Consider the following 14,172-nt stretch of genomic DNA (forward strand, 5'->3'; position numbering starts at 1 on the left):
ATCTCAATCAAGATGCTGTAAAGCAAGAATTGGTGGGGGCAAGAAACAGCTAGTCAGTAAGTTCTGCCTGCAGCCTTCTTACTCAGGGATTGAATTCTGGATAATTATTTACTTTAGCTGATGACGCATTTTCTCGACGAAATTTACTCTGAAATCCTCCACTTGACTTGGGGAATACGTACAAATTACTAAAATTGAGAGGAAAACAGTAATTTTCATTTTATCTAGTTAGTTAGTACTTACAACTTCAAGGTGTGTATTCTTGGATTGACTTCAGTGTGCGGTATAGTTGACAGGGGGTGACTGAAGTCGGTGTGTTTGTTGTACAGAGGACATTGTGATGTATTAATGAATTGGTCTGCCATTTTGTATTGTGCTGTCATGAAAACAGGCACATCACATGAAGTTACGTCATGGGACGGGTGCAGAAGGAGAGAGTAGAATTTGTAATTATTTGTTTTGTTTTTGAAAATTTCATCATTTGAAACATGTAAATGGGCTATTCCATATGAAATCGATCAGTAAAAAACCTCGCATTTTTTTATACTCTAATTTTTTCCCTACTTATACAAGGTGCTGAGGGGAGTGCATTTTCAAAAATATACTATCGAAAGTCAAACGGTTTTCGTATTATTGAGCGACAAATTTAGCGTATTTTATAAAAACAAGTCTCTTTCAGCGCTCAGAACTCTGGAACTATTTACTGCAGAACATTGAACGAGAGCTTATTTTGAAGCTGACATTTGGTAGGTTATGTTAAGAGTAATCCTTATTTCTTATTGTAAACAGAGAGACAGATAATCTGATTTTACTTGCTTTTAGGCTTTTTGGCCATTTGTAAAAATGTAAAAAAATATTGAGAAAAAACCTTGCATTATTAAGAGGGATTCGGCATTGTTTGCTTAGTGGTACGGCAATAAGTTTCGAGGGTATTAAATAAATTATTTTCACACGCCTAGACTTGAACGGCACAGTACCGCACCAAGACCGCACGGACTGGCCGAGAGCTGAAGATAAGCGAGCATTGGGCGACATTTTACTCCTGTGTTTATGAAAACTTGTGATAAAGCTAGCCCAGCCATGACTGCTAGACGACACATCACGCGTTTGTCTCCTGGCCTTGCTTGTCTCGACTACCTCCCGTCTCACAGTCAGCTGGTTAGTTCACGCGCGTACTATTTTCTTTATTTCATATTTTCAATATTTTCTTATCAACATACCATCAGTAAAAAATATGTGTTTATTTGTACTTTCAATGCGGAATCTAACCATATATTTTAAAAATATTTTTTCGTGGCCAAAGGCATCTCAATGAAGAAAAATCTAAATTTCTCCATTTCCATAAAAAGTAAGAAAATCTGTTTATATGTCAATATAAACTTTAACTTTTCAGCATTAAAATGAACCATGATTTTGATCATTGGGTGAAAGGGTTTCGGAGCCACAACAGTTTAAAGTTGCTAATTTTATGAAAATACGATAAATTTAAATATTATTAATTTAAACACTATTAAGTTCTGATGCCTCAAACTTTGCACAAAGCATTATATCACAGTTGTCTACGGACAGAAAAAGTTCCATTGTATTTAAAAATTGCAAGGTCAATTTTCTCTATATTTCGGTCGATTTGAGATGGAATAGCCCAAATGTTCCAATTGTGATGGGATAATTACATAAAATAGAATTTCGAAATTATTTCGTTGTTGTCAACTTATTAATGTAAAAAACCAAAAAGAAGAGAGAATGTAGTTTTTGTGCACACTACAGTTGACATCTGGCAGAATTTATCGTAATTATTTACTTTAACAGCACCATTGTGTTTTATCCTTCATTGGCGTATATTTCCGCAAATATTGCGTGTTAAAGGATAGGGGATAGCTAAGTGACTGGAGACAAAGGACTCTGACAAGGTTAGAGTTATTTATTATTGTGTTCCACTCAATTTTAATAGTTTGTACGTATTCATCGAGTTAAATCAAGGAATTTTGAATAAATTTTGTTGATAAAATGCGCTGCCAGCTAAAGAAAGTAATTACAGAATTTTTTTACATGCTGTAATCTACGAAACTTGAGCACTGACATTCTTACTTCTCTTTGAAAAGAAGTAATGCTCAGAATTTTAACTACCCTCTACAGGGATTGAACCCATGAGCTTCAGGTTCAGTGGTAAGCTGAAGATCACTAAACCAGTGATGGCAACTATAAGGTGTCATACCCGAATATTCAGGTGTTGATCTCAATTTCAGAGATGGCTGTGGTTACCTCCTATGTAACACGTGCTTGGTAAGGCTGTACAGTTCAGCAATTTACACTGCTGTTACATTAATGATTATGGAGGTATGCTGAAATGATGGCTGGGAAAACAGATTATCTCGAGAAAATCTGATCCATGTCACCATAATTTCCACCTGCACTCACCTATTTTTAAAAACAGATGTTCACTGTTAAGGGTCGTATTCATAGACGATACTTTGGCCCAAAGTTTACTTTGGAAAGTACAAAGTCACCATTTTCCTATTCACAGTCGACACTTTGTCGAAAGTAAACTTCGATTGTGACTTTACTTCGAAGTCGCCAAAAATCTAGACTTTGACTTTGACTTTCGTTCGTGGACACAAGAAAAATGGCAGATATTTGGGAAATTGTTATATTTGCCGAGAAGATTGATAACATCCAGGAAATTATTGAAGCTCCTCATGTTTCTCGGCATATTATTAGACATGTACAAAACTCTATTGAATTTTATAGAGATAATGAATTCAAATCAAGATACAGACTTGAAAAATGGACTGTATTAAATAATATTCACATGTTTCAACATGCACTGATGAATAATAGAAAAATAAAAAAGGATTACCTGTTACTTCGGCATTGCTCTATTCTATGGGTATAAGGATTAATGGTTTACTATTGATTTTGTATATTTAATTGTATTCTTTATACGTCTCCACCAGTTCTAGTAGCATGTCTCTTTCAAATCTGTCATTGGTGGCATCTTCTTATCTTTCACGTCTTCATAATTATTTTACATTAAAATAATTATACAATGCTGCAACAATTGCTTAACGTCTGCCGATGTTCAATTGTTTCACTGATTTGAGACTCAAAAGACGGCTTTTATTGTGGCAATGCCTACTCTACTTCAGCTAGTCATTAATTTAATTCGTTTAGAAGGCTATGATTGTGATTGCCAACAGTAGAACAAGATCGTCAAATCTCGACTTACCAAAGTCAAAGTCAAATTCTCAGAAGTAGTGTCTATGAATAGGACTTTTAACAAAGTTAAACTTTACTACGAAAGTCGACTTTGGGAAGTCTTCATCCAAAGTCTCGTTTATGAATACGACCCTAAATGTCAAAGCTGTAATCGGTAACCATTGGTTATAACAGATAATTCTGTAGGACCAAAAAATGAATCTTTACGTTGTAATCGGTAAGCTAATGGTAAGCTAATGAAGACAGAAACAAATTGCCTTCGCACTTTGAAAAGTTTAACAGAGGTGCAATCTCCATCCATTACTATCTCTGAGGAAAAGCAAGACATCTTCCCACTCTCAATTTATCTGATTCTATATGCAATTTAAACTTGGATTTAGAGATTTAAAATATTAAATATTCTTACCATTATATTATATATGATTTATAAGGCAGTGGCAGGTTATGTTCCCCAGCTTGAAAATAAATGGAACCAGCACTCTCACATTCTGAACAAACAGAAGCAATATTGATCTCAGTTTTGGTTTGAGATGGACTGAGTGTCTAAAATACAGTACATTCAAGAGCTGATTTACCAACAATTTCGGTTTTATTTATATTTCTATGTAAAAACGTGCTTTTCAGTGTATGCAAGCGCGAAATTAATGTTTTCTTCACAAATCCACGTTGTTTTCATTTTCAAGACAAAGCAGGTATTGCTGAGATGCTAGTAAATCAGAATGAAAAGATACTACACTCTGAACTATCTCAAATCTCAATCATTCTACACCTTTTCCAGCTGTAATTAAAAAAAGATCGATTGTATTTCAGGTTAATCAAGTGACTTTCAGAAAAAGTCAGCTGTAATTAAGATTTCTTAATTGTAAATCAGAAAGAATGAGATGTAATTAAAAAAACATCAATAATTGTAATTCAGAAATAAACATCTGTACATTCCATACCTATTAAACTTTTACACGTTCATATTTATAATACAATCACACAAACAAAAGAGCTAGTTGTCATGACTACCAAAGAAGTGAACTTTTGAGAATTTCAATTTTATTGCAATCTGAATATAATTACATTAACTGATTTATTTCAATTACTATTAATTGACATTTTCTGAATTATATCTAACGATTTCTGAATCACAATCGACGTTTTCTCTAATAAAACTGATTTTTTTTTTCACATGTGACCTACTCTGAAATTAACTTGATTAATCTGAAATACAATTGACGTTTTCTGAATGAGTATTGATCTTTTTCTGAACTACAGCTGGGAAAGGTGTAGAAATCAATATTGCCTAGAAGATAAGAATGGCTGTCTCATTCAAGCTTTGGATGCTGAGGAACATCCGACACTGCGGTATGTTTATGGACCGCTTACTTGTGTCTCGCGGACGACTCCTCCAGTCTCTGTGTGAGCGAGTGACATTCGTCTTTCAGTTTTTCCATCACTTGGTTCTGGGACTGAATCATGCCTTCTAGTTCAGCAACAGTTTGGACTGAAATGGGACCACAACAACTAACTTAGTTGTGTCATTCATTTCAGATTCTCTCAGCGTTCTGTTTCCAATTTAATTTTCAAATTTATAAATTTTGATCAACAAACATAATTAATTATATTCAAGTTAAATTAAAATATTAAATAAAAGAAAAAGGATTAGAACTAGGTAACAGAGTGGCGTGTGTTTCAAATGTGTTTATAATTCTTAGTCCATGCCTTTCAAAGTAAAGCCGTAATAGATAAAGAAACGATGCAACAAGTTTCCTGCTTTACCTGCCTATATGGTGATTCCACACTTAACAGAAACAGAAACAAAGATACAGAAATAAAAATTAATTTATTCAGAAAAAAAAATACATATGGCAATACAAAAACGATTTCATACCATAAAACAAGAAATGAAACAAGTGAAGTTTACAAGGGATCTGTTCCAACTTTATTTACTTTACGGTAGTGGAACATGGATCCTCAACAAGACAGATCCTAGTTTGTAACCACAGAGATGAGATACCTTAAATCAGTAAAAGGCTGCATTATGCGCGAATGAAATCGCAATAAAGATACAAGGCAAGTAATAAAATGTTACTACCGCAAGTAATGTTGCAAACAATTATAGAAAAAGGTGAGGAATATAAAAATGGTCTTTCAATGTGATCCACGGACACAAAGGGTTATAATGTGCCTAAGAAAGAGACGACAACTACACAACAGAACAGGTCAAGATCTAATCCTTCAGTTTGATGACGAAGATTGATAATACTTTTTAGTATGGGTGTCCAGTTACAGGATGTGTACAGAGAGACCTATGGGCCGTAAACTCACAGAATATAAGATATCGATACTGTTATGGAATTTTCACACAGTTCTCACTTCTCCTTTTATAGACACCACGGAGAGTTAACCAGCAGAACTATCTACAGTTTTGAGAACTTTGCTCAGAGCATGAAAAAGTCAAATGGCATAAGGACCTTTTATGCATTGTATATTTGACTGAGAATAGGGCCCACAACTTTCCTTTCCTCATAGAAAAAAGAAATATTTAAGATTTCAATCCACAACACCCGTTTTAATCCTCATTCCAATATAAGGTTCGTTCCAACAACAGTCAGGAACCGTCCGTAACCATCGTGAGCATGCGCAGTACAGAAAAAGCGTTCCAACACAATCAGAACCAGTCCTGAACCGGAAACATGTACTGCAGTCGGGCGTTCCAACAAGCTTTTGACACGGGTTCGGAACGGTCAGAAATAGTCCGTGGATTGAGGCATGTACGGAAGAGTACGAGAGATGCGCATGCGCATAAGCTCACCAACGTCTCCTGGATACTGAAGAAAGACATGATCGACTGTTCACATCAATGAGGTTAAAGATGAAAAGTGACAGTGCAGACGAATAATAAAACTAGAGATTTAATTTAAATTTTCGCCAAAAAGAAAGGGATTGGAAATTATTTGGATATTGAAATAGTTAATTACAATTTCAACATGCAGCTTTGATTAAAATTATAATAAATAACGTACATACATTAATAATTAAAAAAAAGAACTATTTTTTAGGTGAGAGTCCCCCAGTACACGACATTGAATTAGCGGAATTCTTGCCTTCCATATTTTTTGTCATCTTTTTATAGAAAATGATCGAAATTCTATTTTCTGCAATTAGAATTAGCTGCGAAACGATAATAATTAAGCATCCCGTTCTTAGCAAAGATGATCACAGTTATAGCATCTCTGGATTTAGTACATAACGATCCGCGAAAGCGTTCCAACAGCTTCCAGTCCAGTTTCAATCCCATAGCAGATGCTCAACTAGCACATGCGCATAAGATGGTACAGGAACCATATGTGAACTGATCCATGAACCACTTGTTGGAACGAACCTATAAGAACACTCCGCATATCAACAAACTTCATGTAAGATCCTTCAGCATCCCAATGATTGGTCCTATGTTAGCACCAGAAAATGAGATATGCATCAACATGTGTGGAGCAATGACAGATGACGTGACATAACAGATTATTTTAAACTAACAAACAAAACGAAAGCATGCAGGATTAAAAAAAAATGTACTTACATTATGAAGTGGACATATCAGTTAACTGCTTCTAAAGGGTGTTAGGCCTAAATTACCGGCAACTGGCTAGTCAATAGAGAGTTTTTGCACTCTACTGATACGTTAAATGGTTAACGGTATGTTGACATCATTGATGAAAGAGCCAATCAGAGCCATTCATCTCGCATTATTTCAATAGCGGACCCGCTATCTCTAGGTGGATAACGTGGACGTGAATGAAGTTTAATGTAGGTCTAATTCAGTGTTAAAACATGACATCTCGTTTGATATTTACCACTGTGGATGATATTCATCTACCTAGACGAGCTCAAGATGGATCAATTATTCAGGCCGAACTACAAGAAGTCTCAGGAAATAATTTTTCGTTGAGATTCCAACAGACGAAAGGTGGAGTCATTAGTAATTCGCAAAGCAAAAATGCTCCTTTGTTTAACTTGCCGCAACTCAGAAACCAGTAAAGATTTTGAGTAGCGACCACTTTTAAAAGTAATTTCAATTCTTTCTCAACATTTCTTACACTTTGACCCCCATCTAAAGTGAAGAATAAAAAGGTTTGCCGCTTATCAGTTTTTGAAGGTGTAAATGTATATTCTGAACAGATCACTTCAAAGTTAGTATCTTTTTTCTCACTTTTCAAAAAAGATTTTCATTTCGAATTTTCTTTCTATGCTTTCCTTAGATATTGGGCTAACAATTAAAAAAAATTACAGCATGATTGTTTATTATAGGAACTATGACATGATAAATCTTTAACAAAGCAGGAAATATCGTATAATAGAGCTTTATGTTAAAGGAATACGTGCACCGATCTCTTACGATTCTTTCTGAAGTTTTAAGAACGTGAACATACATAACCAAATACGCCAACATAGCGTTAGCCGTATAGCAGGCGATGATGATGTGAAAACTCTCTATTATAGCCTGCACTAATAATGTATATATGTTGCAGGATATCAACTTTACGCAATTTAATACACCACAGCACTGACATCATATTCTGTATCCCATATAAAGAGCAAACAGTAATACAGCCATAGATAAATTACACACCTCCTTGCTATGTTCTCATCACATCACATTACCAACGGCCAATCGACTGCGCCTGAAAATCATATTTTTTCTTGATAGCCTTAATTAGTTTTCCAACTGCTTCAAATATCGTATTTCTTTCTCGCCATTACAAAAACAGCAAGTTTGCCATGCAGACTGCCAAAATATATAAAAAGTGTGCTTTCAAACAGGGAACTAAATTAACATCGCGTTCTAGGAACTATGAAGAAGTTCTTTGTCTTGAAACCAACAGGAAGAGCTTCAGACACGTGCATATGTTTACATAAGGAGTCTTCTTGTATGGATTATTCATTTATAGCATTAATTCGTTTTATCAGAGACTCGGTTAAGAGAGAAGTTTTATATGATATTCTTATTGAATTTGGTATTCCCAAGAAACTAGTTCGATTAATTAAAATGTGTCTTAGTGAAACGTACAGCAGAGTCCATATAGGCCAGTTTCTATCTGATGCTTTTCCAATTCACTGCGAGCTAAAGCAGGGAAATGCACTATTACCTTTACTTTTTAACTTCGCTCTAGAGTATGCCATTAGGAAAGTTCAGGATAACACAGAGGGTTTGGAATTGAACGGGTTACATCAGCTTCTTGTCTATGCGGATGACGTGAATATGTTAGGAGAAAATCCACAAACGATTAGGGAAAACGCGGAAATTCTACTTAAAGCAAGTAAAGAGATAGGGTTGGAAGTAAATCCCGAAAAGACTAAGTATATGATTATGTCGCGTGATCAGAATATTGTACGAAATGGAACTATAAAAGTTGGAGATTTATCCTTCGAAGAGGTGGAAAAATTCAAATATCTTGGAGCGACAGTAACAAATATAAATGACACTCGGGAGGAAATTAAACGCAGAATAAATATGGGAAATGCCTGTTATTATTCGGTTGAGAAGCTTTTGTCATCTAGTCTGCTGTCAAAAAATCTGAAAGTCAGAATTTATAAAACAGTTATATTACCGGTTGTTCTGTATGCCTGTGAAACTTGGACTCTCACTTTGAGAGAGGAACAGAGATTGAGGGTTTTTGAGAATAAGGTTCTTAGGGAAATATTTGGGGCTAAGAGGGATGAAGTTACAGGAGAATGGAGAAAGTTACACAACGCAGAGCTGCACGCATTGCATCCTTCACCTGACATAATTAGGAACATTAAATCCAAATGTTTGAGATGGGCAGGGCATGTAGCACATATGGGCGAATCTAGAAATGCATATAGAGTGTTAGTTGGGAGGCCAGAGGGGAAAAGACCTTTGGGGATGCCGAGACGTAGATGGGAGGATAATATTAAAATGGATTTGAGGGAGGTGGGATATGATGGTAGAGACTGGATTAATCTTGCACAGGATAGGGACCGATGGTGGGCTTATGTGAGGGCGGCAATGAACCTCCGGGTTCCTTAAAAGCCAGTAAGTAAGTAAGCAAGCAAGCATTAATTCGTAATAACGAAGCTGGCTTCAAAGGGTTTCAAATGTGAAGAAATGTAAAGAAACCCGAAGAAAAGGAGCAAAAAGCATGGTTTTAATTTTTATCGCATTTATCAGAATTGCAATATTTTCATGCCACTAGTATTAAATATTTCTTTCTTCATTTAGCATTTTGTAAAATTTTTCCCAGGTACTGCTGTCAATGCTCTCGTTCCAGAAGTTCTTAAGAACTGCTTTGTCCCTGCTCTTGTTTCAATGACACGCAAGGAGGACAAATAGCAAGTTTGTAAATTCTTGCTTCTAAATTGCTTATTCCCTGATGCTGCATCGAAGACAGCAATACTTCTCAGTTAACATAAAGCTCTCTATTCAGAAAATATTGAAGAGATGACTTCCTAACTGCTTTATATTGTGCCAGCAACCTCCAGAACCTTAAACTTAAATAGTTATCGTAGTATGTCTGTCTCAGAAAGTACGGCATATACATTTTTATATCCAAATTTAATCAGCACATCACAAGAGCCATTAAAAAATTTATCTCCGTACAGCTCAGAAGTTGTATCTCAAGGTATCTTAATAAAAGCTAGCAACTTCATGAATCAGCATTTCTCAAGTTTTGGTTATGAAGCTCATCAGAAAGACAGTGTGAATATATACTTCATACAAAATTGTGACGTTCTTTTCTTTATTTACTAGCAATGTAATGTTGAACAATTACATTACAAAGGTGAATATATATACAAGTTATATCGTTAGTTTACAAGCAAAACATATTAAGTCAAAAATATTACTTCTGAGAAAAGTGCCCATATAATGTATATAAGGTATGTGTATAAACTTAGAACTGGAAAATTAAATACACATAATGAGAAACAACTTACTAAAAATAATATTTTGAGGATTCAGTTTTGTTAAGAGCTTTCAAAATGTCTTTTTCTCAAGGTAATATTTTTTACTTAATGTGTTTTTGCTTGTAAGCGATGATATAAGGAAATTAAATACATTTCTGTATTCATAATTCACGTAATTTAGCTAAATATGAAAACAACTTATAGTTCATATTTCCTCTCACTTAATTCAAATTCTACTGTAACGAAAATCACCTATCAGATGCTATGATTTTGACAGAAACAAGTCATGGATATTTTATTTAGAGGTAAATGTTCAGAAGAATAAGAGGAGATGAATGCATGACGAATATTACTATCACAGTAAAGTATCTCTGCTATTCGGGAAGCAGATAGCTGCAAAAATGTGCTGAAGACATCTGCAAACTGCCATCAATTGTAGCAGAGAAATACTGAACTCAATGTCTTATGTCATTCTTGACAATCACAGAGGGCAAGTAACATCAGACCTGCCAACCTATAAGAGATGAAATGTGGGAGATGGGAATTTAGTGGGGATTATTCTTTTTAGTAGTAGTAGTAGTAGTAGTAGTAATAATAATAATAATAATAATAATAATAATAATAATAATGATGATGACAATGATGAAGATGATGTGTTGGTTTCACTTCAGTCAACAATATCGTTAATCATATCAAGGGAAAATACTCCACTGTTATATACTAATTTTTAGTCCACATGTACTGTATTTTTGGTCCAGGGGAAAGACCATCTTTTAGGAAAATACTGTTATTCATAGATTTATAGGGCCATTGGTCCAGCGAAAATATTCGTCTTTAATGCAAAACAGGCCTAGGAATCATCTTGGACCATACACTTTAACCTATAAGTTGAAGGTGACATGGTAAAAGTAAACCAAGTTTTACAATAACGATGGAAACGTTTTCTGTATAGACACTATGGTATATAGATTAAGTGTACCATACATACCTCTGTAAGCAGGGTGACCAGACATCCGGCTTTTGGAGGACATGTTCTCCTTTTTTAAGCTTTGTCCTCCTGTCTTATAGGCATTTAAAAATATAACAAAATGTCCGGCATTTTAAAATCTACGACTACTGAAAATTTAATTTTTCATCATATCTGTCATTTCTTGCCCTTTACAAAAAAAGTATTTTTTTTTTTATGTATTTGGGTTGAGGAGCAACTCCAAATAAACAGCTTGTTTTATTTCCATTGGTAATTTTGACCCTAAACTAAATTTATCACATGTAATGCTCATAACCAGGGCAATATTTGGTATTAGTGTTTTCATTTACATTGAGGTTTTCCGCAGCCGTGGGACTGAAGCCGGATGGTCTATGGCGAGTCTATGGCGAGTCCTTGGCATCAACCCCTTTGATTTGATTACCCCCCCCCTTGATTTGATTACCTGGTTGGGTTATTCCGAGGTTTTCCCCAACCAAAAGGCAAGTGCCGGGTAATATTTTGGCGAATCCTCGGGCCTCACTTCATCTCACTACATCTCGCCAAAATATTGTAAAAAATTGCACAAAATTGTAAAAATTGTAGAAAATTACTAAATTGTAAAACTATAAAAATTTGTAAAAACTGTAATTGAAATATTGTAAAATGTTGACTTGTTCCACATCTTAAAACTTCATTGCTCATGTAAGATATATGGAATAAAAATAAATGAATGAATGATTGAATGAATGAATGAATGAATGAGTATTATTAGATGAGCAGTAGGTCTATGGGAACAATAGACAAAGAAGTAACACTTCAAGTTTACATGAGAATACTGTCCCTTTTTTTTTTTTTTTTTTCACAATTTTGTCCTCCAAAGATATTTTCACAGCTGGTCACCCTGTCTGTAAGTCAATAGTAACAATTCGCTCCTGAACATCAGAACAAGTGTATGAAGGAATTTCAGTGCCACAGCTTTCTCTTCTCCCATCCCCAGAATCTAATGTTTTAAAATACCTACGTGTAAAATTCCCAGATTTATATTGTTTACAATAGCAAGGCTAGTTATCTACTCCAGGATTACATCGATGGTGGAAAACAGACATTTTTACAGTGGAAGCTGTTTAGTTTTCATCTTTCCACTAAGTTACTGAAGTTCTATAGTAAACAAAATAATAGGAATTATATTATAATATACAGGATGGTTCAAGAAGAGTTGCAGCCACTTATGGAGCTTATTTCCAAAGACATTCTAAGCAAAAAAGTCATATAAACATGGGTCCTATTGTCAATATTTTTAGAGTTACACTAATTTGAAATTGTTTGTAAAATACCTTTTTTTTTCTTTAGTTTTAAGGATAAATGAATGTTATAAATAGAGAATGAACTATTCAGAAGTATACTTTCTTTAATTGGCTAGTGTTCTGAAGCTAAAAATGTGTTGCTAATTCCTTAATTAGTACAGAAATTTTTATCAATTTTTAACTACAAAATTACATTATTCTTATGCACTTATCAAAACAACTCTTACAAATCACACGACTTCTAGCAACTTGATTCTTTACAGTTCAATTTTGCATCCTAATGTACAGTCGTAAAAAGTTCACAAGATATTATATTATGTTACATTGCATTACTTTTTCTGGGTTTCTCTATACTGCTGTGATTCTCCACTATTCCCACTAGAAGGCTGGGTTGATACTTCACAGATACGTATATATGTTTAGTCAGCAGTCCAAAGACTATTTGGAATCCATAAGTAACACCAGTAAAACATTACTCGTGAGGCAACTAAGCCAGGAGATAATGGTGTAGGGTGGCCAGTTCCTTTCCTCCTCCAATGCATACATTGCTGACTAGCTACATATTACACTAGTCAGACTTCAGAAGTATACAAACAATTGTTCTTCCTCTGACACATATCGTCAAGTGAGATGTACTGGCTGATAATAGATCTTCACTGATAGATGACAGGGATATCAATGAAGATAATTGGATGATATCCAAGCCAGGATAGCTGGCCCGAATATGACAAATATGTAAGTGGAATGATTCAAAGAACATTAAACAACAAACAAGAAAGGACGCAAAAATGTGTAATACTGTGACATTACAAATACCATCCTATTAAAAGTGAAACTACGATGTTAAAGAAAAATGACAAACACTAGCTAACATCAGCCAAGATGAAATTCTAAGAGTTGAGCTGTTGCTGATTATTAATTAATGACATTAGAAAAACTCTAAAGTGACTTTCAAACAAATTACAGGCTACCAGAAAAGACTGTTCAAAAGCTGAAAATTAAGGTCAGAAGTCAATGTGCTAGCAGAAATTTAGATCCTAAGGACAAATTTTATTTTTTCTCAAACCAGTAATAATTATAAAATTATTCTGTAATAATGACTGTAGGAGGTTTAGTCAAAAACATGTTTCCTCTTGAATTTCAAGTATATTTTCCAGTCTGCAACTTGAGAATCACTGATATATGAAGTGCGACTACAATGCTGATTGCACAGTTGTGGGATGTGACATTACAGGCAGAAACACGGACAAGCGCTCTCTACAATGGATAAGGGGCGACTCACCATGCTTGGCTTCCATGTCCATGACCATTGCAGCCAACTCTTTCTCTCTTTGTCCTGTTTTCTGTTTGGATGGGGATGAAGAACTTCTGTCAGCACTCTCTTTTGCCAATTTGGCCAGGTTCACCTGAAGACAATAAAGACCAATTTCCTATTCTAATACGAACAAAAATCTTTTAAATGTTCTCACAGGTCGCAAGTGGTAACGTCAATAATTGCACTGACTGAAGTCCTTTGCACTAGAGCTTTAAAAAGACGTCATGGCAGCCAACAAGAACTAAGCGCATCTTAAATTATACATAATGTATTTTTCACATATCAAAAAGTATTTAAAGGAAAAGAAAATTGGAAAAAAAAAAAAATTAAAGTTAGGGAAATTGCAAAGTTTGGAGTAATTTAAAAACCCTGTGCATCAGACCTTTAAAAATAGCATCACAGCAGCTGACAAGCATAATAATTAACAACAGGTCGCTAATAGAAACAACAACCAAATTTGT

At 34.7% G+C, this 14,172-nt stretch overlaps 1 protein-coding gene across 3 annotated transcripts in view; it reads right to left on the minus strand.

The window, feature by feature from the left end:
• Positions 1–14,172, minus strand: part of LOC138711039 (serologically defined colon cancer antigen 8 homolog) — a 105,096-nt gene that overhangs the window by 44,869 nt on the left and 46,055 nt on the right. For all 3 annotated transcript variants that reach the window (XM_069842331.1, XM_069842332.1, XM_069842330.1), the window contains 2 exons: positions 13,679–13,802; positions 4,588–4,705 (listed from right to left, as the gene is read on the minus strand). In XM_069842331.1, the coding sequence (XP_069698432.1) occupies positions 4,588–4,705; positions 13,679–13,802 (242 nt within the window). The remainder of the gene's footprint in view (positions 1–4,587; positions 4,706–13,678; positions 13,803–14,172) is intronic.

The sequence above is a fragment of the Periplaneta americana genome, chromosome 12 (assembly GCF_040183065.1).
Source record: "Periplaneta americana isolate PAMFEO1 chromosome 12, P.americana_PAMFEO1_priV1, whole genome shotgun sequence".
Lineage (NCBI taxonomy): Eukaryota > Metazoa > Arthropoda > Insecta > Blattodea > Blattidae > Periplaneta > Periplaneta americana.